Source organism: Myxocyprinus asiaticus, chromosome 13 (genome assembly GCF_019703515.2).
Source record: "Myxocyprinus asiaticus isolate MX2 ecotype Aquarium Trade chromosome 13, UBuf_Myxa_2, whole genome shotgun sequence".
NCBI lineage: Eukaryota > Metazoa > Chordata > Actinopteri > Cypriniformes > Catostomidae > Myxocyprinus > Myxocyprinus asiaticus.
Window position 1 is genome coordinate 24097679 of NC_059356.1, and position 27600 is coordinate 24125278.

Here is a 27600-nt window from a genome sequence, read left to right on the forward strand (position 1 = left end):
TTGTTAGTGCAGTGTTAGGTTGTACAGGACAGTGCTAATTCATTGTTAAGCACAATTGTTAGTTAAGTAACATAACATATAGGTAACATAAAAAAAAATTTAGTTGAGTGTTTGGCTAAAAGAACAATTGTCCTCTGAAAGTATACTCTTAAGTATTGTACTGCAAGATAGTGAAGCCCATTGTTAGCATAGTTTTAGCTACTGTAGTACAGAGAGGGGTAGTCTAGTGTGAGTGCAGTGTGAGGTGCGGTAGTGTAGGATAGTTTTAGTGTAGTGTTAGGTGCTGTAGTACAGTGGTAGTATCATGGCTATATGATCCTCAGATGCGGCCTGCTGCGTCTCTGCATGATGGCCGGCTGCCCTCCGGACCAGGGGGCGGAGTTTTCACGGCCCTTCCCTTTCTCTTCCAGCGAGAAGACCGAATCCACCAGCGACGGCTCCGCCACAGAAAGTGAGTCAAAATACATTCTTTTTGGTTGTCCAGAGCAGTCATGCAGGCAGGCTATAAAACTTTTAATATTGTGTCTGATATGGTCTAATACTGTGTTGCACCTATGTGCTTTTAGTAATTGAGTTGGATCAGAGACAATATATGGGAAGAAGATGGGCCACTTGTAGAAAAATGAATGTGAGAAGTTGTAACGCTCAATATGGCGGCTTCTTTCATTTAGAAGACCCAACCACCTTTTTGAATAGTTTGTTTAATCTAGAACACACATGCCCATCAACTGGACCAGCCTAAAACCCATTCAGATGGTAATTGTTTTACATGGGAACGTGAGGTGATTCCAGCATTTACAGGGGTTATTCAGTGATTTTATTGCCATATGAATCCAAAATATTCACCTGCAGAGCGGCACTCAGTCAACCAATACGCTTAAATGAAATATCATCCACGACTAGTAGACATGGACCCTAATGCGTTGACTAGTGGCAGAACTAGCCATCTGGTCTACTAGACTGTGCAACCCCTACAAATATTACAAGTGACTGACCAAGTGAGAAGCAAATTTTTGGGTTCATAGGATCACAAACTCGCTCCTCCACCATGAATTAATTGTCATCCAAACGCATGAATTTGATCACAGAGGAGCCATGAAAATGTACTTTTACAGACGTTACCCTGCAAAACAATTACCATCTGAAAAGGGCTTAAGAAATTATTTTTTTTTTATTTTTTTTTTTGGACTTTCTCCATTCAAGTAGGAGCTGCACTTGTATACCTACTTCCTACATAAAAAGAATCTGCCCGAAGGCATTACCAATATGGCCGTCAAGTAAACTGACTTGCCTTAAAGGGACTTTGATAGGCTTTAGATGTTTATGCTGGCCCAAGGTATAGTGGTTTGACAAATTCCCCAATGTCCTCTCTTTCTCATGACATCCCTCTCAAATCAGTAACAGCATCCTCAGAGAATGCCTTTGAGTGGCCTTCCCTTCAAAGGCTGTAGCCAGAGTTTTGATTTTCTAGATTTGTCTTTGAAGGTTCTCCACAGTTTAGAGAGGTGAGTCTAAATGGACTCATGCCTCAGTAAAAGGGCCATCACAAACGATTCCCATGAGTCCTAGTCTCACCCTTAAATCTAATGAAGGTGACGTTTGTAAAAAAAAAAAAAAAAAAATGTATGGTAAAATACTTCCTGCAATCCCAGCTTAATATGCAGAGACAACTAAAAGTAAGCCATTTGTAGGTTTATTTCCCAGAATTTTTATAGTAATGAGGCTCTGTGACACTTTCAACGTTTTTCTTTTTGGTTATCTAAAGTGGTCCAACTTGTAAACTTCTGGCTCAACCAGAGATGTGAATTTAGGGCAGGACTATCTGTTTTTGTCTGACCAATGGTAAATTGTTGGAGCATTCTGGAAACCTGTTTGAAAACAGTCATTGGTGATGCTAGTGGCACAGAAATTACACACTGCGCATTTAACTTTTTTCTGAAAAATAAGAAACTGGGAGCTGACAGCTTCTATTGTATGTTACAGCTGGCCGGCTGAAGAAGAAAGGTAGCTTGGTCTCTACTCTCTCTCATATTTAATGTGAATTGATGTTCCTTTCCCAGTGTATGTAGTGTGCGTGTCTATATTTACCAAATTTTAACCCTCCTAATTAATTGATGCCTGTTCCCACTATAGCTTTTTATGGTATATCTGCTCTGTGGTTTGCTTGCACTTTGGATATTTCTCTCCCTCAGTCTGTTTTCACTCCTAAAGTTGACACATTCACACACTGAAAATGATGTGTGAGGAGGATATGTTGGTTTTCATGTTTCCTGAATCTTGGGGAATCTTGGGGAATCAGTGTGTACCCTTTTGTTAAAAACGACTGACTGGAGATTGATGATCTCTCTGTATGCCACACTAACAGCATGCTCACTCTTGGAAAGGCTTTGTTAGTGAGCAAGTTAGTTTATCTCTGTCTCTAAAACAAAACAAGAAAGGATGGGTTCCTGGAGATCTACCTTCCTGCAGAGTTAAGATCCAACCAAGGAGGTCTATAGGACCTGGAGTGAGGTTTCCATTAGCATTCCCATTCATCTCAATGGCAGTTGCTTGGCTGGTGCCTGCACCCAGGGAAGTATGCAACCTTCATGCTGCCATTTTTGTAAATGGGCACTCAGCTCTCAACACAATTGTTTTTGAGCCAATCACCTGAGGTGTAAAAGCCATGTGACTAATTATTACAAGAAATAAACTTCCTGTCAATGCTGACTGGCTAATGCCACCACAAGAATTCTTACAATCCCAAGCCCTTCACTAGCGATTATGCTGCCAGCGCATGAGCTGTGATGTCAAAAATGCAATTTATGTGCTTTATTTTGTAAGATTACACAGTTAATTTTGAGTAGCTATCAAAGGACAAACAGAATGGTGTAGTTACAGCATCTACCAGCAGGGGCTAACTGCCCATGCTAGTTAGCCAAACCTTGACCCCCTGGATGCTTCTCTAATCAAACACATCGTTAGCTGCTAAATAAGTTTTTGAAGTTTGTTTTCAGAAATTTCAGGCAGCTGTGTTAGAGCAGGACTGGAACTAAATTCTATAGGAAGCTTGACCTCGTGGAGCAGGATTGCAATACTGGTGTAGAAGGTGTAGATGGGAAGCTTTTACATTTAAATGAGAATAATTATATAGTAGAGTTGGGGTACTCGAGTTCAGACTCTGACTCGAGACTGAGTCACAAGTCCAATTTTAATGGACTTGGACTTGCCACGGACTCGGATGCATTTTTACTCAGACTTAACTCAGACTCGAGCCTTTGGGACTCAGGATTTTTTTCAGAGTCCATGGCATTTGATTTGTGATGCAATGAATAAAATAAATAAATAAAAATAACGAAACAGAAATAAATGGACACTGTCTGCAAGCAGTTGTAGAACCTCCTGATGTCGTAGACGTAGCCAGAGTTTGTTTCACCGTGTTAAGCAAACACACCTGCAGAACGGCACTCGGTCAACCAATACGCTTGGATGTTACTACGGAGACTGCTGTATAACATCATTACCGAGGTGGCTGGTATGATGAACACATAAAGACAGGTATGTAGCCAATGTGCTAGAAACTACAAGGTAGTTTCACATGGCACGGGACCTGACAACTGGTAAAATCGCACGTGACATTTGTGCAGCCAAGACAGTGCTCGCATCACGGTTTCATCCTGGTTAAGAACTTCATTAAGTCAAGTCACTCACATCATTTGTCTCACAGTTTACTGAAACAACATATAAAAATAAAAATTCAGAAAAATATTATTAATATTGGGCTGTTAAGTCTTTTTAGACGTAATGTATCCACACATGTATGCATCTGTAGTCTCTTGTGTCCCACGCAGTGTTGTTTACTTAAACTGGTCCTTGATGAATTAACTGTACGTTTTTAAATAGTCGGGAATTTTTTTTTTATTGCTAAAGCAGACTGCAACTAACAGATAAACAGATTTGCTGTCAGCTTCTTAAATTAAATCTCCTCATTGTCCTTCTCGCTATTGTCTCTGGTATCGTTTGCAGAGAAGAAAATCAATTTTGTTTCATCGCACGTTGATTTGACGATACATTCATTCTAGTCTTCAGCAAATCAGCTGAAATGTGTCTGGTTACCATGGCAATGACGTCATGTGCTTAGCGCTCGCGCTCTATGTCGTCCTGTCAGTCAGCGCAAATGCCCAAAATAATACAAAAAACAACGTGCTGAAAAGCCGATCCATGTATTCGTGCAACATGTGAAATGTAAGCCGGGTGTTTTCTGAATGTTCATTTTCCCCACGAGCACGGAGGTAAATCAGACAAGTGTCACATTCAGACAGCTAAACTGCACTTTTTACACTTCGTACAAGCACTTAAAGGAATATTCTGGGTTCAATACAAGTTAAGCTCAATCAGTAGCATTTCTGGCATAATGCTGATTACCACAAAAATACATTTTTACTCGTCCCTCCTTTTCTTTAAAAAAAAGCATAAATCTGTGTTCCTGTGAGTTACTTAAAATGGAAGTGAATGGGGGCCAATTTGTGAACATTAAAATACTCACTGTTTCAGAAGTATAGCCACAAGACATAAAGGATATGTGTGTAAACATGATTTTAGTGTGATAAAATCGCTTACTAAACTTTTCTATGTAAAGTTATATTCAATTTTACAACTTCTTTGCCATGATGTTGTAATGTCAGCAAACCCTAAAACGACTGGCGATTTAAACAATTTACAGCTCAAATAATACACAAGTTTTAACAGAAGAATGTAAGTGCTATTATAAAATTTTAAGCTTCACATTTCTTTGTTTAAATCCTCTAAAAATTGGCCACATTCACTTTCATTTTCCCCAGTCTCTTCTATTGTAAGTGCCTCACTGTAACACAGATTTTTGCTTTTGTTAAAGAAGAGGAGAGACGTGTCGAAATACATTTTTGTGATAATCAACATTATGCCACAAATGCTGTTGATTGAGCTTAACTTGCATTGAACCTGGAGCATTCCTTTAAATGTTGAGATCTGGGGATTGTATTTTGAATTTTAGGTTCCAATGTTGTAAATTTTGTGTTAAAATGTGTGCCTGACATGACAAGTCTACTCATAATTACACATGCAATATGAAATTATATGGATAGAATAGGCTACGTGGAATTTGTAAAGTAAAAAAAGCTAAAATGTGGTTAAATGGTGAAAAACAAAATATAAAATAAAATATACATTTTCACAAACTATATATTGCAGAAGTTTGCATACCCCTTTTGTTTTAGGCCTATATGTTTTCACATCCCTTTCAGAATGTATGCAAATATAAGTAATATATATTTAATGTAGTACTTCCCTTCAAAAGCTACATTACACAAAATGTACTGTAATTTACACAAATCATCCTGTTCATCCAACATCCTGTTGGTTCTTGTTTCTTGTGTTGCCTTCTTGAGCATCAATGAATGTTTGCAACTTTTGTAATAGTTGTGTATGTGTCCATCAATTGTCCTAAGTGTCAAAAGCTGGATGTCTATATCATTTAGCCACTGTTGGGAAGAACCGAAATGTGCAGAAGATGCTGGGAAACCAAAGAATGTACAGTATTTTTCTTAAGAAAAGTGGGAAGCTTCACAGCTCAGGACAAAGCAGGGACTCATGAACAATTATTACACAAACAGTCATTAATCACAGAGAAAGCAACACACCATATTAAAGGCTTTGCTCTCATGCCAGCAGCTCTAAAGCTCGTGTGCAGTCTATCTCATGAACGCGCACAGGAGATCAACAGTCGATGAAGTGTTTCACTTAATAATACATCAGATTTTGGTTTGTTTCTCACCAAACTTTATCATATTCCTTCAGAACAAGACATGAGTCACATACAATAATTTGTTAGACTTCTGAATTATACTTCTGCACCTTTTAAAGCTTGAAGAAGTGGTCACCATAAACTGTCATTGTGTGACATCACTGAGCACAATTTTTTTTCTCCACAATGTCTCATATGGAGTTATAACAACACAGTGGTGAGTAAACAATGACTGAATTTTCATTTTTGGGTAAACTAATCCTTTTAGAACCAAGGGAATGTAAACTTTTGAACTGGATCATTTATTTAAATTCAGTTACTATTTTTGTCTTGTGGAATAAATGAGAGTATCTGTTGTCAAATAGTGTCTTCAAGGTAGTACTAAATAAATTTTTATGATACATCGTATTTTTTTTTAACGATAACACACAGACGCATCAGGATTTTAGGTGCACAAGCAATGCGTAGAACTGCCCCAGGTTTTCTGCAAATTAACAATCATGTCCGTGTTAAATGGCCCTAATATTAGCAGTGGGCTTTACCAGTGTTTTCGGATATAGCATTTGCAGTCATATCGTAAGATTTACACTGGTGGCCAAAAGTTTGGAATAATGTACAGATTTTGCTCTTATGGAAAGAAATTGGTACATTTATTCACCAAAGTGGCATTCAGCTGATCACAATGTATAGTCAGTACATTAATAATGTGAAAAATTACTATTACAATTTGAGAAAAAAAATGTTTAGAACTTCTTAAAATACTTCAAAGAGTTCTCATAAAAAAAATCCTCCACGTGCAGCAATGACAGCTTTGCAGATCCTTGGCATTCTAGCTGTCAGTTTGTCCAGATACTCAGGTGACATTTCACCCCACACTTCCTGTAGCACTTGCCATAGATGTGGCTGTCTTAAGCTCAATGGGGTTAAGATCCATAACACTCTTTTCCAATTATCTGTTGTCCAATGTCTGTTTCTTTGCCCACTCTAACCTTTTCTTTTTGTTTTTCTGTTTCAAAAGTGGCTTTTTCTTTGCAATTCTTCCCATAAGGCCTGCACCCCTGAGTCTTCTCTTTACTGTTGTACATGAAACTGGTGTTGAGCGGGTAGAATTCAATGAAGCTGTCAGCTGAGGACATGTGAGGCGTCTATTTCTGAAAGTAGAGACTCTGATGTACTTATCCTCTTGTTTAGTTGTACATCTGACCTTCCACATCTCTTTCTGTCCTTGTTAGAGCCAGTTGTCTTTTGTCTTTGAAGACTGTAGTGTACACCTTTGTAAGACATCTTCAGTTTTTTGGCAATTTCATGCATTGTATAGCCTTCATTCCTAAAAACAATGATTGACTGATGAGTTTCTAGAGAAAGCGGTTTCTTTTTTGCCATTTTTGACCTAATATTGATCTTAAGAGATGCCAGTCTATTGCATACTGTGGCAGTTCAAAAACAAACACAAAGACAATGTTAAGCTTCATTTAACGAACCACATAGCTTTAAACTGTGTTTGATATAATGGCAAGTGATTTTCTAGTACCAAATTAGTAATTTAGCACGATTACTCAAGGATATGGTATTGGAGTGATGGCTGCTGGAAATGGGGCCTGTCTAGATTTGATCAAAAATGACTCTTTTCAAATAGTGATGGTGCTGTTTTTTACATCAGTAATGTCCTGACTATACTTTGTGATCAGTTGAATGCCACTTTGGTGAATTAAAGTACCAATTTCCTTCCGAAACAGCAAAATCTGTACATTATTCCAAACTTTTGGCCACCAATGTAACTTCTCAGTGAGTGCTAATTACTACTGTGTAGACTCATTATTTTCCCAAACCAGTCGGCAGATAGAGACAAAAAAGAAATCTCAGTATATATTATTTTTTTGATAGGGATAATTTTAGATAAAGTAAATTGAAAGGACAAACTGAAAATTAAGTAGAAATAAAAAACAATACAATCGAAACAATAACTCTGGTTTTAATGACTAATGCAGCTTTCACTTTCTTTAGTCTATGTTTGAGTGGAGGGGGAAAGCAACAAATAACTGAAATGTCAACAGAACGCAATAAGAATTGTGTTGAAGGACAGTTTTGTCTTCATACACCTAAAGCATATGCTTTCATTCTGAAACCACTTTGAAGTTTGTTCAGCTGGAAAGTAATCATAAAATATATTTTTATTTTATATTTTATATTGAATATTGACAATTTTGTTTTTTTAGTTGTGAAAGTTAAAATAAGCTTAAAATATTGATGTTGAGTTTACGGTTACAATTTGAATTCAGATTCATGAACAGATTCATTCGGACTCATTTGGTCTTGAGTCCAACTCGGCCCCTTTTGGACTCTGACTCGATTGTTTAAAGACTCGGACTTGACTCAGACTCGACTAAGGTGGACTCAAACCCAACACTATTATATAATACATCAGATTGTGTAGCATGTCAGTAGTATATCAGCTTGTGTGTAGTACCAATATCATGTCTTTAGACCCTAGAGTGTTGACTTTGTCCTGTATTGTGATTGTTAGCGCTGACTCCATCGGCTCCACTGGCTCTGATGCCTCCACCTTCATCTAGCAGCTCTCAGGCCTCAACCATCTCCAGACTACAGATGCAGCTCCACCTACACGACTTACAACAGAACACCACTGATCTGCGCAAACAGCTCGCACAGCTCCGGAAAATGCAGGTAGCATGTTATGCACAAACACACTCTCGTACATCTTGATACACAGCAGGTAACACTGCATGCTAACCAGGTATGCCGCGATTAGATGCCAAGCGATAAATCACATCTCTTCCATGTTAATCTGAGTTTTTGTCCTCACCAGGGGTGACCGTCAACAGTGTGGCATGTCAAGACAATTTGTCAGTTGCTTAGTTTCTATTTTGTTGCATCGCTCTGGGTAGTCCCACCCACAGTGAAATCTCATTGGTCCAATATCTTGCTCTATATAAAACAGCATGATAAACAAAATCAAATGTGCATTGTTTGGCTATGATTTTGTCACTTTGTGAAGCATTTAGCTTTCACTGAGGACATGAAAATTACTTGACGCTTGAAACTTGGTCAGTGGTAACTTCAAGGATCTATTTCTACTGGATTTAACCCAAAAATTCACTTTTGTTGGTGTAACCTAATTTGTCAGGTTGATTTAGTCAGATTAAATAAAATTTTTGACTTAAATAAAGCCAGTTGGTTTTGCTGTTACTGAAGCAAGCACATTTTTAGGTTATCTGACAAAATATTTTTTACAGTGTAGTTATTACAAGGTGTTTCCTGTCTTTTGACACAGCACTAATGGAGGAAGTACAACACAAATGCACATTTTACAAAAATGTGATAGCTATAAATAATGATGGCACTATTTTGAACTACTTGGTTTTATAGTCATGGAAACATACACAGGTTACAATTTGGCAAGGAATAAGTGACAATGGACTGTTGAATTATTGAAAATGCAATGCACACCTAAGGTTGTAATGTGGCCACGATGTGAAGCAAATTGGCCATTACACTTCGGCTGTGCATTAAAATTGCAGTGATTCAGCAGTTTAGAGTCCATTATTCTGCTTATACCTCAGTAAGTCACGTGAACATCTTAAGGTGTTTTTCAGGTTTCGTCCCTTAAATGATCTTGTGTGTTGAAATACTTTCTCATCCCTCTGATTACATCTGTTAATTGAAAATAACATGGCTAAGTACTACTGTAATGGAGTCAACAAACCTGGAACTATTTCATACTGTAGTTGTGTAGTTGTATAAAATTAAACAGCACATGTGGAATGTGTTTGGAACATGCACGTTGGAATTCAACAATGCTATGGTGTAAATTATTGTAATAAACCTGGACCTCAGTGAGCCATTAAGATGCTTGGCTTTTGACAGAGAGGAAGATTAAAGGAAGTGTCACAGAAGGTGCTGCTGAAGGCATAAATGGCAAGAACAACAGCATCAGTTTGTAGTCTTCACAATATCTCACTCAGTCTCACTTACACAAAATAGTGACAACAAAGAGCAGGGTGCTGAACGGCTTCTCCTGGTATTTATTGTGGATCGGTTGCTCCTGATGCTGTTTAACTCTGTGTGGTGTGGAGGAGGAGATGCACTGATCTCAGTTCTGTTTAGAGCTAGTTGCATCACTATACTGTACAGCACATAATCCTACAGAATTCTGTGTTTGCTGAATCCCCCCAATAATTGGTCCAAACTACATACTAAATAAAACAATACTATTTATGTAATACTACTATATATGTATACTATATATGTAACAAATAAATAAATATGATTTATTAAAGCAAACTATAGCTATTCATTATTTAAAAAAAACTGCATGTTCTCAAACATCCAGTCATTGAGTCAGATGTCAAGTAGCCACTCTAATTCATTCAGCTATTTGTTAGAATGATAACTTGTGTCTTTGTGAGTCTTTTTGACTGATTCATTAAAAAAACCTGACTCAGAAGAGTCATTCATTCATTAACTGGACAAAACTGGTCATGCTGTAAGTTTGTTTGCATGCAGCCAGTAAGGACCATGCAACAGACATGTTGTCTATTTATTGTCTTTGTATTGTTTTGCAGTATACAATCCTTTTTATCTCATCACACTCAATGGCGGCTCCATTGCTGAGCGGTGCAGGAAACGCTGCATCACACACTCTGGCATAGCCAAACTTTCATTTAGCTAAACAAGAGGACTTGTTCAAAATCAAACCTGTTCAAACATGTTTAAGGGACTTTGTTGAGTTTAGATGTCTTTGATTGCGTAGCTGTTTTTAATACAAATTTCTAAAGGTATTGTTATTTTTATTGCATAGGTCAGAAGTAGAGAGAGAAGGAGAGATCTTTGAAAAGTTTACTCCATTGGAAACAAGGAAAGCCTCAGTTGTGCTCAAAAGTTTGCATACCCTTGGAGAATTGGTAATATATGTACCATTTTTAAAGAAAACATGAGTGAGCAGGCAAAACACATTTCTTTTATTTCTTATGGGATTCATATTCAACTGTAGGTTATAACAGAATGGCACAATCATAAAACAAAACATGGCAACAAAGAAAAAAATGAAATTACCCCTGTTCAAAAGTCTGCATACCCTTAGTTCTTAATACTGTGTATTGCCCCCTTTAGCATCAATGATAGCGTGCAGTCTTTTGTAATAGTTGTCTATGAGGCCCCAAATTCTTGCAGGTGATATAGCTGCCCATTCGTCTTGGCAAAATGCCTCCAGGTCATGCAAAGTCTTTGGTCGTCTTGCATGAACCACACGTTTGAGATCTCCCCAGAGTGGCTCAATGATATTAAGGTCAGGAGACTGTGATGGCCACTCCAGAACCTTCACCTTTTTCTTCTGTAACCACTGGAGGGTCAACTTGGCCTTGTGCTTAGGGTCATTGTCGTGCTGGAAAGTCCAAGAGCGTCCCATCCGCAGCTTTCGTGCAGAAGAATGCAAATTGTCTGCCAGTATTAACATGCTGCATTCATCTTGCCATCAATTTTCACAAGATTCCCCATGCCTTTAGAGCTCACACACCCCCAAAACATCAGTGAGCCACCACCATGCTTCACAGTGGGGATGGTATTCTTTTCACTATAGGCCTTGTTGACCCCTCTCCAAACATAGCGCTTATGGTTGTGACCATAAAGCTATATTTTGGTCTCGTCACTCCAAATTACAGTGTGCCAGAAGCTGTGAGGTGTGTCAAGGTGTTGTCGGGCATATTGTAACTGGGCTTTTTGTGGCATTGGTGCAGTAAAGGCTTATTTCTGGCAAATCGACCATGCAGCTCATTTTTGTTCAAGTATCGTCATATTGTGCTCCTTGAAACAACCACACCGTCTTTTTCCAGAGCAGCCTGTATTTCTCCCGAGGTTACCTGTGGGTTTTTCTTTGTATCCCGAACAATTCTTCTGGCAGTTGTGGCTGAAATCTTTCTTTGTCTACCTGACCTTGGCTTGGTATCAAGAGATCCCTGAATTTTCCACTTCTTAATAAGTGATTTAACAGTACTGGCTGGCATTTTCAAGGCTTTGGATATCTTTTTATATCCTTTTCCATCTTTATAAAGTTCCATTACCTTGTTACGCAGGTCTTTTGACAGTTCTTTTCTGCTCCCCATGGCTCAGTATCTAGCCTGCTCAGTGCATCCACGTGAGAGCTAACAAACTCATTGACTATTTATACACAGACACTAATTGCAATTTAAAAAGCCACAGGTGTGGGAAATTAACTTTTAATTGCCATTTAAACCTGTGTGTCACCTTGTGTGTCTGTAACATGGCCAAACATTCAAGGGTATGTAAACTTTTGATCATGGCCATTTAGGTGATTTGTGTTATTATTATGATTTAAAAAGGAGCCAAATAACTATGTGATGATAAATGGTTTCATATGATCACTATCTTTAAATAAAATATGTTTTTTTGCATGATCAGTCATATTTTCAAAATCAATGCCAAAATTTCACAATTTCTGCCAGGGTATGCAAACTTTTGAGCACAACTGTATAACAGCAACATTCGTATATTAATCAAATATACAGTATCTGTTAAAATGTCAATTTTTTTCTGATATGGACCAACTATCCCAAGACAGCAGTCATGTCTGACAGGAAGGATGGATATAAAATCTGATGAAATAGATAGGGCAAAATATAAGAAATAAATACATACTGTATGGATTGCAAGATGTTCCAGTGCACAGACAGCTATCAGATTGCCATGGCGACTTAGTGAAAGTGACAGGTTAATTAGTGCTATGATAAAGGAATATGTTTGTGTTATTGAATGTGTGTTGATAAAGAGGATTTTGGAAGGCTGAAAGCAAACACAAAAAACCAGCATGGTAACACACTAGACTGACAGATCCTGTTGGATTATCTGTCAGTCATCCTGTTTTCTCTTTTCCTGTATAAACAGGATTCCAACAATCATGGAAAACCTGGAAATATCAGGGAATTTAAAATTCAAGGCATTGGAAAGTCATGGAAATTAATGAAGTCTCTAGCAAGTCATTGGAAATTCAGGGTATTTTCTGTAGCGAATAAATTATTTTCTATTTATGCTCAGATCTTAACATTTAATCGGTACTAAATTGCTCTTTGTGAGTACATTCTTTATAAAATATATTTTTTAATTATTTTTTATATTTTTTTTTATCCAGAATCTCAAATAACTAAAACATTTGGGAAAATCATTGAAAAAAATTTGTGGGAACACTGGTGTTTATGTGCATGTGTACAAGTGTTCCAAGTAGTCATTCGTTTCTGCCCCTTCACTGCAATTGCATGGCAGACAATAAGTCTTAATATTATAGCCATTGATGAGCTGGTATGGGCCAGCAGGGACATATCAGAGAGAGAGAGAGAGAACTGAGTAATTCCTGACCTAGTCTGAAATCAAGTCAACTTTCAGTCAGCAGTGCTTTAATAAAAAATGACTGTGAAATGAGAGCTGCTCGTGTGATTCACGAGTGAACACCTGCATCTCAAATGTGAACGCTTGATAAACAAGAGTATAAAAAAAGGAAATTAACATTTCAGATGTAGAAAGAGCAAGGAAATGGGAGGCATTTTTGGGAAGGAGTGAGGATGGAAGAAAAAGCAGCAATTGGATGGAGAAATGGAAGTAGAGGGTAAGTTGCGACAGTCTGGGAGCGTGGAGACCAGGGAATGGCTAGATTGGTGTCAGTTGTTTGGTGTTGAGAGGCAAGTCTCTGGTGTCATGACAACAGCAGATTGCTGAGTTAGACAATTACCTGCCTGAATGCCGGAGCTCGAGACACAGCCCTTGCCCCCTTCCCGTTACCTAGGAGACATGGATATGTTGAATAATGCATGAGACTCATAAATTATTCAGCCTGAGGAGGAACTACCGCAAAACGATACTAGAAAACCTTTTGGAATGTACACACACACACACACATACATTGTGCAAAAGCACTGTTTCACACACTTTTCTCATTATGGGCTCTCTGCAAGTGACAAAGTCCAACCTGTATTTCTCTGAGGGCAAGCAAACACTGTCTGCATAATGCTTACACATCACAAAATGATGGTAATGTGTGGCACTCGAACTCCCACATGCACATACACAGTAGGACTATGTTGATTCAATCATATGTTGGCAAATATTTTTTATAATTATTAATGCATTGATACTTTAGATCATTGTATTGATTTTTAATGAAGCAATATCACACAAGCAAGAGTGCTGTTGTTCTGAATATCAGCATAGCTGTGATTGCACGTAATCAACAAAAAAGGATATAATATTGAATAACTTATTCAAAGGCTTCCGCTTTGTAAGAGAACGCTGTATGTGGCTGGCTGTCGCTTCTCAGAGACGGGTTTGTTTTTGCTTTTTGTCTTTGGCTGTCTACTGTTTACTGCTCTGGACTTCATACTATTGGATTTCATATCATTTAAATATCTTGGACTCTTACTTTTTTCCTTCCTGTTTTAAACTCTGTTGCACTAACCTCATTACCCTTCCTGGATATATGAAAGCTTTCTTAATAATCAGCACTACTCCACTGTTATTCTACTAGAAAACTTTAATATTCATGTTGATACTGATGTTGCCTGTGCTTGCAGTCAATACTGGACTGTTTAAATATTGTACAACATGCTTCACTGTTGTTAAAACAGCTTTCTTTCACCTTTGCAAGATTTCTCATATTTGTTCCCCTCTTAGTTTGCAGGATGCAGAAACTGTCATTTATGCCTTTGTCACCTCACGCTTGGATTATTGCAACTCACTGTTAACTGGTCTTTCTAATAAATCACTTTCACGACTACAATATGTTCAGAACTTGCCGTCTCCTTACACATTCTAGAAGATCAGCTTACATTCCTCCCATTCTCCAGCATCTGCATTGGCTACCTGTTGTACACCACACACCAGTGGCGGTTCTGGCTTACTTGGTGCCCTAGGTGAGTTCCAACGTGGCCCCCCATATATATATATATATATACACACACACACACACACACACACACACACACACTGGCAGCCAAAAGTTTGGAATAATGTACAGATTTTGCTGTTTTGGAAGGAAATTGGTACTTTAATTCACCAAAGTGGCATTCAACTGATCACAAAGTATAGTCAGGACATTACTGATGTAAAAAACAGCACCATCACTATTTGAAAAAAGTCATTTTTGATCAAATCTAGACAAGCCCCATTTCCAGCTGCCATCACTCCAACACCTTATCCTTGAGTAATCATGCTAAATTGCTATTTGGCACTAGAAAATCACTTGCCATTATATCAAACACTGCTGAAAGCTATTTGGTTCGTTAAATGAAGCTTAACATTGTCTTTGTGTCTGTTTTTGAGTTGCCACAGTATGCAATAGACTGGCATGTCTTAAGGTCAATATTAGGTCAAAAATGGCAAAAAAGAAAAGGCTTTCTCTAGAAACTCGTCAGTCAACCATTGTTTTGAGGAATGAAGGCTATACAATGCTTGAAATTGCCAAAAAAGCTGAAGATTTCTTACAAAGGTGTACCCTACAGTCTTCAAAGACAAAGGACAACTGGCTCTAACAAGGACAGAAAGAGATGTGCATGGCCAGATGTACAACTAAACAAGAGGATAAGTACATCAGAGTCTCTAGTTTGAGAAATAGACGCTTCACATGTCCTCAGCTGACAGCTTCATTGAATTCTACTCACTCAACACCAGTTTCTTGTACAACAGTGAAGAGAAGACTCAGGGGTGCAGGCCTTATGAGAAGAATTGCAAAGAAAAAGCCACTTTTGAAACAGAAAAAAAAAAAAGAAAGGTTAGAGTGGGCAAAGAAACAGACATTGGACAACAGATAATTGGAAAAGAGTGTTATGGATCTTAACTCCATTGAGCTTTTGTGGGATCAGCTGGACTGTAAGGTGTGTGAGAAGTGCCCGACAAGACAGCCACATCTATGGCAAGTGCTACAGGAAGTGTGAGGTAAAATGTCACCTGAGTATCTGGACAAACTGACAGCTAGAATGCCAAGGATCTGCAAAGCTGTCATTGCTGCACGTGGAGGATTTTTTAATGAGAACCCTTTTAAGTAGTTTAAGTTCTGAATTTTTTTTTTTTTCAAATTGTAAAAGTAATTTTTCACGTTATTAATGTCCTGACTATTCATAGTGATAAGTTGAATGCCACTTTGGTGAATAAAAGTACCAATTTCTTTCCATAAGAGCAAAATCTGTACATTATTCCGAACTTTTGGCCGCCAGTGTGTGTATGTATATATATATTATATATATATATATATATATATATATATATATATATATATATATATATATATATATATATATATATATATTTGGCAAGTTATATTAACATGTACATTATATATACAGAACTTAAATTGCACAGTTATATTATAGAGTCACAGACTGCTGCTTGTCCTATTACATATAATTCCTAATTTCAAATTTAACCCTCTCCTCCTATATTTTGTCAAATCTGCCCAGCAATCACATGGTTGATTCTTATTTTCTCAAGACCACTGAGTTGATCCTGTCTCACGGTGTGCCTATACTGTTGATTATGTTTGTTCAGAATGTAAGAATGCATTATGAACATCTATAATCCTAACTATTTAGAGCATCAGAGACTCCAGCCACCCGAGCCATGGGCTGTTCTCACTGCTACCATCAGGTAGGCGGTATCGCAGCCTCAGGACCCGCACCAGCCGACTCCATGACAGCTTCTTCCCCCAAGCAATCAGACTTCTGAACTCTTGATCTCCCATGATCAAAATACATCAGCACTGCACTTTATTACCCTTACTCTTATATCTCACACCGGACTGTCATAAATTATATTATTATTATATTATATTCTCTCTTAACAACTGACTATCAACCGACAGCCTGAATGTCAATACAGTACAATACTGTACATTCTATATATATATATACTTTTTTATATATTTTTATTTTTTATTTTTATTGAATAATGTGTATCTATATAGTGCGTATTGTATACTGTACAGTGTATGTTATTATTTGTATATTGTTGAGTGTAATTATGTATAACAGATGTTTAAATTGTGTTGTGTTAATTTGATGTTATTGTAAATTGGTATATGTCTCATCACTGTCACGACTGCTATGTTGATCGGAACTGCACCCAAGAATTTCACACACCACTGCACTTGTGTATATGGCTGTGTGACAATAAAGTGATATGATTTGATTTAGGCTGAGTTGCCTGTCAGGAACAACTCGGGGTACCTTTCCCCATCGCGATCTTGCGAGCTCTGTGTGGGGTGGGGGTGGCATTATTTGAGGCACCTCTCTCCCATCACGATCTTACGAGCTCGGGGCAGGGGCGGGTTGGCACAATTTGGGGCATCATTCACCCATTGCGAGCCAGGGGCGGGATGGCACAATTCGGGGCATCTTTCTCCCATCATGATCTTGCTGCCCCAGAGCGTGTTGCTGCCCTAGGCGCCTGCCTATATCGCCCATGCCTGGATCTGCTACTGTCACACACAGTTTAGGATTCTCATTCTTACCTACAAGGCTCTTCATAATTTCGCTCCTCAGTATTTATCTGAGCTTCTTATGCCCTACTCCCCTGCTTGCTCATTGAGCTCTTCTGAGTGTGGTCTTTTGGTTGTTCCCAAGTTTAGATTATCTTCCATGGGTGGTAGGTCATTAAGTGTTGTTGCACCTAGACTCCCTTCCTCAGAATCTTTGGGAGGTCTTTTCCCTTTCATTCTTCTGAAAGATTTTGAAAACACATCTCTTTTCTTTTTGCTATTCTCATGCTTCATGTCACTGATTATTTGTTTTGTTTTGTGATTCTACGATTATTTGACATGTCCTTGTTATGTATTCCTTTTGGTTATTTTCTTAGTTTTGTTTGTCATTAATTTAGTCTGCTTGTTTTGCTTTTGCTTTCATATTTCTGTCTCTTGTTTAAGCAAACTTGAGTGTTAGGAAGGCCCTATTTAAATAAAACTTTTTGTACACCAGACACTTCAGGCAGACTATAGAGAGTGTCCTGAAATTCAAAACCATTGTTTTCTATGAATGTAGTTGAAGTTAGAAGTGTTTTGTTCATAAATTGAACTTTTTAAATGAATCTTTAAAGTGAATAAATTGTTTTCGTCCACTTCCATTTTTTGGATCTTTAACGACATGACGTGTTTTATGAATCACTTGAGTCAATTATTCAATCACTCATTTACATCATAAAAGACTCCCATTTGTCGGACTCTCAAACTGTTGTATAAAAGTGTTTATGTGTGCATTCATACAGCATCAGTTCCTACAGCTCAGGATGTCTAAAGCACAAAATCTGAAAGTTGAATTTGACAGTGGGCAAATTTATGTGCTGAATCGTGACATATTGTATGTATCGCAATTTTTATTGTATTGTGAGGTAGTTTGTGATACACACAAAATCCAACATGCACAGCAACACAAATATGCACAAAAGCATAGCTGTGTATTAGAAAATAAACTCAAGGACACTTGTGCATTCACAAGCACTCAAGAGATCAAGAACAGATACAAGCCATCACTGCTATCAAGAACAGGCAGTACTAATAGATTCATGCTTATATATGCCAACACACACTTATTCTCTACCAAGGACAATTCAGCACTCAGAAAAATCATGCCGTCACTCACAATATGACAGCTGCATATGGTCAAAGTCAGGTCAATGTTACACACACATACACAGATGTACACTTACCTGTATACAGTATGAGTGGTCTGACAGTGATGGTTTAGTTTTGATGTATTGTGACAGTTGACCTTCTATAAACTGCTGAACTCCTAAACAGCACAGCCACCCATAAAACAGCTACTATACAGTTACCACACTCACCTCAGACTGCATGTGAATCTCAATATACCTGAAGTGTACTGTATTCGGACAAATTCAGACATGTTGCTGGATTACCCTTCTAATCATCCAATCAAAGGCTGTGATTGATTGATTGATTGATTGATTGACTGACTGACTGACTGAATGGCAGGCAGAAAGAAAGAAAGAAAGAAATGCTGCTCCAGGAACAAAAGATATTATGTAAGTCACGCAATGCAGACTGCAATGATTAATCATTCTTAAAATGTGTGTGTGTGTGTGCGTGTGTGTGTGTGTGTGTGTGTGTGTGTGTGTGTGTGTGTGTGTGTGTGTGTGTGTGTAGTTACAGAACCAGGACTCCATGCACACTCTGCTGAAGAGAACTGAAACAGAACTGAGTCTGCGTCTATCTGATGCCCTGAGAAAACAAGAAGATCCTCTTCAGAGACAGCGCCTGCTAGTGGAAGAGGAGAGACTCAAATACCTCAATGAGGAGGAACTCATAATACAGCAATTACAGTATGCCTCATCATACACACACATACACAAAATATTTTTCTTAATGTTGATTTGGTTGTTTTTTGTGAGAGTTCCTGCAGCTCAACTGGTACAGCATGCCTCTAGCAACGGCAAGGTCATGGGTTTGATTGCCATGGAGCACATAAACTGATAAAATGTATAGCTTGGAAATACTAACAAGTCAGTTTGGATAAAAGCATCTGCCAGATGTATGAATGTAATAATGCTAAAATAGTCAGTTTTATGTCATTTGCCCTTACGTTGTACCAAATATTTACTGTAAAACTTTCTTTTTCATTGAACACAAATGGAAATATTTAGCAATCTTTATGTTCAAGCTGCTCTTTTACATACAATAAAAGTGAATGGGGACCAGAGAATTTTATATTTTGGGTTGACTACCCTTTAAAGTGCCATGGGTTCATAATGCATAAAAGTTTCTAAATAGTCTTTGTTTTCAACTCAAACCTCATAAGCATATACCTGAAAATGTATAAAATACTGAACTAGCATATAAACACACAGTGCTGCCCTTTCAAGCTCAGCACTGCATTCATTCAGTTATGAAACTGCAGACTCACATCTTAAAGATAGTTTGTATGGAAAAGGACAGCATTTAATTTATTTATTTTGTTCCAATTAAAAGCAACGGGGGTGACTACATCAGTCTCTTCAACTCGCCGCCAGATCAGCCATGTTGGTTTTAATTGATAGTGGTTATTAAGTATAGTTAACAGCCAGTTGATGTGATTCAATTATTAACGGGGTGGTGTTGTAACAAACCATTTTGTGGGGGGTGGATTTATTTGACGTGGTTAAATTGGATTTTGAGTGTAAACATTCCGGCTGTGTCTCAGTCGTTTAACTCTAATGCACCCTGCCGCACTGACACTTATTTAAATAGGCACTGATGCTGTGGCACGGGGAGGTGCTCTGTGGATTTTCCACACTCATCTTGTTCTATATTACTGAAACTATAAATGTCTAAACATCAGAGAGAGCAAGCTTCCCTTCTATATAAAGGAATAGTTTGCACCCAAAAAATTACAATTCTGTCACCTGCTCAAAACCCATATGACTTACTTTCTTCTTTGTTCACAAAAGGATCATTTATTTATTTATCTATACAATGAAAGTGAATGGTGACTGAGGCTGTCAGTCCCTAACATTCTTCCTAACATCTAACATAAAAAAAATCATAAAGGTTTGGAACAGCATGAAGGTGAGTAAATGATGGCAGAATTTAATTTTTTTTAACAAAATGAAGAGTAATACTTTATAATTACTTTCATTAATTCTGTTAGTCATTAACAAATATTCTTAGCACTTTAGTAGTTCATAACCATTTAAATATAAAAGAAAATATATTCATCAAATTCAAGACATTTCTATGCACATTAACTAATGATCTGTTTGGAAGTTCAGAATGTAATAATGTTTGTTATTGACCTATTAGTTCAAATTAAAAATGACCAAGTGACATTTAACAGATCATACAGTTTTATAAAATCGCTCTTTCTGAAGCAGTCAATATACAGTACATCAAAAGTTCACACTGAGAATCTAGGATTCAAAATATAATTTATACCTGGAAATAAGCAGATATAAGGAGATAAGTTTTATGATTTCAAAAAAGGAAAGAAAAAGGAATGTTATGATGTAAAATGAAAATAAACATTTAAGATTATGCACTATTTTTAGGTAATCTAATAAGCAAATTTATGAAATTGATAATTTTAACTCTTTTAAACAAAATGTCAGATTTTCTTGCTTACATTAAAGCACACAAGCTCTTTTCTCAAATTATGCTGGATAACATGGTTTATCTGGTTTTGCACAAAATTGTGGAGTCCATGCCAACTCAAGTACATGCAACAAAAATACTGAAATTCATATTTTTCAACTTTTTCAATTTCTCAAATCACCTTTTCACTGAAATTGATTCAGTCAAAAATTACATTAAGTGACTGTATAAGAAAACTAATGAGAGTAAGTTTGTGTTGGCAGTGATCTAGAGAAGTCAGTGGAGGAGATCCACAAGGAGATGTCTGTCAATCACCGGCATGTGACAGTACAGGAATTGGAAGAGAAAACCTCCCTGCTGAGGAAACTGGGAGAGACGCTCACAGAGCTGAAGAGTGAGACAGCTCATTCCTGTCCTTCACAGGCACACACTTGAACCGCAGCTCTGTTTAGTTACAGAAGAGGGTCAATGACGCTTGCTCACTTCACTGCTTCTTTGTCTCTCTAATTCAGATCAATTTCCAGGGCTGCAGAGTAAAATGCGGGTGGTTCTGAGAGTGGAAGTGGAAGCGGTGAAGTTTCTGAAAGAGGAGCCGCACAGACTGGATGCTCTGCTTAAACGATGCAAATCAATCACAGACACTCTCACCACGCTGAGGAGGTACACAAACACTTACTGACGGCAGTCATTTAATCAGAGCACTTTTTGTTGAAAGATTACTTTTACTGTCCACCCACACATTCTGAATGGGTTTCAAATTTAATTCACTCTCATCCAACACAGCCTGCAGCCCTAATGTTTGAATATTGCATAGATTTAATATGGGTTAAGGTTAGGGTTAGAATTAGGTTTAGGACCTAGTGAATACTATAGTTGTTGGAATTATTTAGAACGTAAATGTAGAACAGTACTGTAAAATAAAGTGCCACCAATTTTTTAAATGTAACATTTAACTTAAACCTATCCCGACTTAATATGCAGAGACAACTATAAGTAATCCATTAGTAACCTGATTTCTCTGAAAAGTGTAAACACTCTGGCACTCAAAGCTAGGGATCTGTACGGATAATCATTATTCGGTTAACGTGCCTTTCGAATACCTAAATCACTATTCGGTTATTCTACATGTGCAATAGAGCTCTTCAACCTGATCTGAGCTTGACGGAACGAGACAAACTGATGGGTTTCGGGGCGGGTTCAGGTCAGTTTTTTCAAGTATTAGGCAAGTTAGGGGCTGTTCACACGTGTTTTTGTGTGCGTCAATCAAAACAGTTCTGTTTGTTTGAGCAACTCAGTCAGACACAGCAGCAATTGGCTCAACCAATGTAGTGAGTTTGTGATTGGACTCTCATTGGCACTTTTACCTTTGGCTCTCTGGGGGGTTTGTAAGGCAATTTGTTTGTTAAGTTGCTTTAGAACAGTATTGTGAAAAGTGCTATATAAATCAATTTAACTCAACTCGTTCTGCATCTTTCTGATTGATGTTGTTTTGGTCCCTGCAGGCAGGTGAATGAGGGAGTGTGGAATAACCAGGATGAGTATTCAAGTTCCTCCCCTAAACACGGAGGAGGGGAAGAGTACAGGAAGAACACAGACTTTGACATTTCAACCAGCCCACCGCTCAGCCTCAGTGAGAACAGTCTGGCGAATTGGAGCCCTCATTCCAGTCAAGGCCACGCCCACAGCCACTCCCATTCTAACCCTTCCTCACAGCGTGAGAAAGACTCTCAAGGAGTGGGGTCATTAAAGGGGCGGGGCCTGGAGGACCTGGGTGGGCGAAGCGGTTCTGATAAGGCCTCGTCAGTGGAAGTGAGACTGGTGAGCGATAAGCATTAAAGTGACCAATAGTTACTGTGTGAAAACTGTTGAAGATTTTAGTTTTAAATTGTAATTTAAGTTGTATTAAATGATATGTCATTTTTTCAGTCTACCGAGACAACTATGAGCAATTTGTAGGTTCATTTCCGTGAAGAGTGTGAACAATGTGGCACTCAAAAAGAGTAATTATTCTGTTAACCATTTGATGCTCGTGTATTCAAATACCAAAATCAATATTCGGTAATTCTACATGTGCAAGAGAGGTCTTCAACCCGACCCGAGCCCGATGGGACCCGACAAAACCGTCAGGTGTTGAGCGGGGTTCGGTCAGATATTCAAGTAAATGGCGAGTAAGGGGCTGTTCACACGTGTTTTTGCGTGCGACTGCATTTTTTTTTCAGTTGTTTTTTTGTGTAAACTCGTGATGGACGGACAGCTTTTACCTTTGAGCAATATCTGAAATGTAATTTTTTTCAGCGTCTAGCACAGAATCATTTTTAGAAATATTTTTTAGACGGTGTCAAGCTAAAAAAAAAACTTTTCTAAACGTATCTAGAAACACATGCGTTCCATTTAATTTGTTGCGCTGCGTCTTTTTGTGTGTGTGTGTGTGTGTGTGTGTGTGTGTGTGTGTGTGTGCAGATGTCACAAAGATTCGACATTCTGAAGACGTTCAGGTTGAAAACAGGACTTAATGTAACTATTACACTGTTACACATGATTCCAGATTGTTGTTCACCTGGCAAAGTATCAATGTTTGATAAACAGTAAGCCCATGTTTAATTCCCTTTCGCTGTGGCGTACATAGTTGCGAACCAGCATTCAGTGAGTCATGGAAATAGGAACCTGCCCGGGCAGAGCACATATCAGGTTTAGCACTTAAATAACGTTTTTTTTTTTTTTTTGTACTTTAATGTGAGTGATTTTATGAGTTGCAGATCTATGTGTTGTGCTGTTTGGGCTCATAGCTCACTGTGCACTTTATTCCCTGCTATTTTGATCAGGCCCGGCTCCACTGGGGGCCTGGGCGGGCCTGGCCCACCCAATCATGAACTTGACCCACCTTGAGAACTACACCTACACCCATCCCTCCAACTGTTCCGCCCACCCGGCGGGTCCTGTGGCCCACCTTACATCTTAGAGCTGGAGCCAGGCCTGATTTTGATTAGTGTTTGACAAATATTCATTGTAATAAACATTCTTTATTCCAGACACCCGATGAATTACCGAATAACCGTTCGTAAACCCTAGCAGTTATCCGAATGTTACAAATGGTTACCGTGCACATCACTACTCAAAACATTGTCAACTTCTGGCTCAATCAATGGAATGAATTTTGGCAAGACTACCTGTTTTGCTTGAACAAAAGAAAATGGGGAATGTTTGGAAATTTGTGAAAACTTGTCTAGAAAGTCTTGAAGCTTGTGGCTCCATAATTACACACTACACCTTTGTTAGTATGCTTAAAATGGCATCTAGTATTGGCAGTTATATATACACTATAAAGGCCGGTTTACACCAAGTCTGGTGCTGAATAACTAAATGACACAAAATATTGGCAACAATTTTTCACCAAAACTATTCACTCAAATGCCACATTTTCATCTTTCTCTAAATGAAGTTTGGAAACCTGAATGAATTGATTGGCAATCAAGCAATTAAAAATCAACCTTGGGTGAATGCATCTGTTAAATGAATAAATGTAAAAGTAAAGAACATTGAATCATCACAGGTAGGAGTTCAAAGGGATGGACTGTTCTTGTTTTTAAATCTTGTTATATAGAGTATGTGCTGAAAATTTGAGCTTGGTGTAAATAGGCCTTAAAAGTTCAGCTAGTTACTAGCTGTTTTGAACCTTAAATTTTTTTCATTTGTGTCTCTCTTCAGGCAGCAGAGAGGGACTGGGAGGAGAAGAGAGCCAGTCTAACTCAGTACAGTGCTCAGGACATTAATCGACTGTTGGAAGAGACCCAAGCTGAGCTCATGAAGGCCATTCCAGACTTGGACTTTGCCGCCAAGCAAATCAAACCTGCTCAGAATCAGAACCAAAACCAGAACCAGAGCCCATCTAGCACCAATGCCACACTAGACCACAGGCCTAATAAACCTCAGCATAAACTCTCCAGTAAAGAGGGCGGATCCAGACGGGGCTCTGATGAGCTGACGGTGGCAAGGTATCGAACGGAGAAGCCCTCAAAATCCCCCCCTCCTCCACCTCCTCGCAGGAGTTTCCCCTCCTCCTCTGGTCTTACTACACGCAGCGGAGAGACGATCATTCCAGGAAAGAGTGTAAAGGTGACTGGTGACGTACACACAGCAATGCACAAATGATTATACATGTGCGGGGAATCTATGTATGCAATATTTCTTAAAAGACCCCATGAAATTACTTGACAAACACAGTTTTCTTACCGGTGTTGATGTTTTTCCTATTGCGTGCGTTTTACCATACAAACATTTGTATACACCCCTGATTGTAAGATGAGTCATCAACATGTTTTGTCTATTTTACCAGAAAAGAAATACTGTGCACTTTTAAAAGTTATTATCTGTTAAAAGCTAATTTTGTCAACTCTTAGGATTACACTAGCATAGATGGCCTAAAAACTATAAGACATGGACAATAAGCCACACAATTATTTTGATTTTATTGGGTCTTTAAAGACTAGACTATGTACACAAACACACACACATGCAAACTCTTACTGAAAGGGAAGAACAGAGGCTCCCAGTAGAATAAAGGGAACACACTACATCACATTTAATTGAGTGCAGGGTCTCAGTAATGTCAAGCTTAGGTTGAGCATCTCATAAAAGCCGACTGTGTATAAAAGCCTGCTGGGTGTGTGTGCCCTGTTTATTGCCTGGTTGTATTAAGATGTGTATTAATAGGCACCATCACCATTAACACCTGGTAATATGTGTCTCTTTTGACCAATTGTGTTCGGATTTCGAGGAGAGGGTCTCTAAATCAATGATTGCATACATCAGTCATTACGTTAGTGTTACTGCATGATTAGGGTGTTACTTTATTAAAATAAATTGCAAAAAAGAATAATAACAAAATAAAAGCATGAAAAAAGATGTGTGTCATTTCTGCCAATTACTTGCATTTAATCTAAGCGCATACGTTAAGGGCAGAATTGTCAGTCATTTTAGAGTACCTGTAGTAGTGTTTCAGAGATGTGTGTGCTTCTCATCTTTTTTGTGATATCAGGCACACTGAAAAAGTTCAGTGAACTTGTGCTTGTATGTATGCTCATTTTCAAAATTTCCGATCGGACGTAAATTTCCTTTTTAAGCAGCACGTAACCGGCAAATTTTAAAAAACTTGTTTAAGTGCTGTTGATTGACTTGTGGAACTTTCACCCTAGAACTCCTTGGTTTTGCCAGACTTGCACTTGGCGAGTAAAAAATATATCATTTAAGCCTATTCGTCATGTATATGCCATTATAATGGATGCTACGCCCCTGAACGTTTATATGCTATACAAGTATGATGGATAAAAATAGACCATGATAGAAATTTTACAACTTAGTTTGTCATAGTGACGGCTAAAGATTTTTCTAGTGCAACCTCTGGTCTCAGCTGTTCCCATGGTGATAAATCACCTGTGGGTCACAGGTGAATTTGAGGGAGACTGAGTTACATTCACATTCACTGACTTTAAAATTAAGGGGACATGTTCTACACATGTAGCATTTTCTGTGGATTTGAAATCCACTTATCCACCTGTCAATGCTTTTTGAACCTAAAGTAGTTTTTCTTGACCATTTTCACCCATTAAAGGCTGTTTTTGCTGCTTTACCTTTAAGAGTATTGAATGTAAATAACCTCTGTTATAATTGGCCAAGTTACTAAATACTGAATAAACAGTGTTTTTGGACCGGGCAGAGAGCTTTACATTGTGAACATTAGAGCTTAAAAATTAGATCTCTTAAGAATTGAACCCTTTTATGTTAAAAGTGCAAGAATAATTCTGTTTTCTATAGCATGATGCCTTAAAAGCATATATGTACAGATTTGTCTTTTCACTATATGCGTATATCTAAACAGAAATCTGAATCAGAGGAGAACGAGTCTCAGAAGCCCCACGTGAAGCTGAGGAGGAGTGTATCTGAAGCCCCCCGGCCGGCCTCTACCCCTCCGACCATCGCTAGTGAAAGAGAGGAGGGGGACGAGGAGAAGTTAGCTGCTGAATTGGAGGTGAGCACATGTCTTACCTGAGGAAACACATCAGCCGTCTGTACCCAAACAGCAGAGGTGTTAATGTTCAAGATTAATGTCCATATGTCACAAGCACCAGATGTGTCTGGTGCACACCCACTGAGCAACACAATTATGTTCATACATACACACACATTGGTGGGTGCCACCGATTGGCTGGTTTGCTCATTCATTAAGCAGACATTAACAGGCAGGAGATCTGAATATCTGTCTGTGCTCTTTGGCTTATGACCAATTAAGCGCAAATGAGTGGTTTTAGAATGTCTTGTCTAGTACTGTTGTAAAGTGATGTCATGCTGTTAGTTAGACACTAGTCTTTTGACTCACACCATAGAGTCTGGTCCTCATTGCAGCTTTTTCTGCTATGAATCGCCCACTTGGACAGGAACAGACCATTTGATTGACACATAAAGCAACCAACCACAGTTCGTTTTGTCTTTACTGGCCGTTTAGGAGCAGGGTCACTGTAATAATAAGCCAGCATTGAAAAAGTTCTTTCAAATAATGCCTTGGCAGTCTCTACAAAGGGTTATACTGAAAGGAGGAAAATATGAGTTTGTGTTCAGATTTTTTGCCTTTCCAAAAGTAATAAATAATTATTATGTTACAGAAATGACATAATGTGCATTATGGTATACCATTTGTAAAATGTTGGTATATAAAATACCAACTTAAAAAGTTTTGATATACTTCCTTAAACAT

General features: G+C 38.2%; 1 protein-coding gene across 2 annotated transcripts in view; it reads left to right on the forward strand.

Annotated features, from left to right (window-relative positions):
• The window catches only part of LOC127450151 (SRC kinase signaling inhibitor 1-like), a 117071-nt gene that overhangs the window by 69073 nt on the left and 20398 nt on the right, over window positions 1-27600 (forward strand). For both annotated transcript variants that reach the window (XM_051713987.1, XM_051713986.1), the window contains exons 9-17: window positions 324-451; window positions 1984-2004; window positions 8286-8446; window positions 18933-19108; window positions 21116-21246; window positions 21365-21512; window positions 22355-22670; window positions 24558-24965; window positions 26728-26877. In XM_051713987.1, coding sequence (XP_051569947.1) covers window positions 324-451; window positions 1984-2004; window positions 8286-8446; window positions 18933-19108; window positions 21116-21246; window positions 21365-21512; window positions 22355-22670; window positions 24558-24965; window positions 26728-26877 — 1639 coding nt within the window. The remainder of the gene's footprint in view (window positions 1-323; window positions 452-1983; window positions 2005-8285; window positions 8447-18932; window positions 19109-21115; window positions 21247-21364; window positions 21513-22354; window positions 22671-24557; window positions 24966-26727; window positions 26878-27600) is intronic.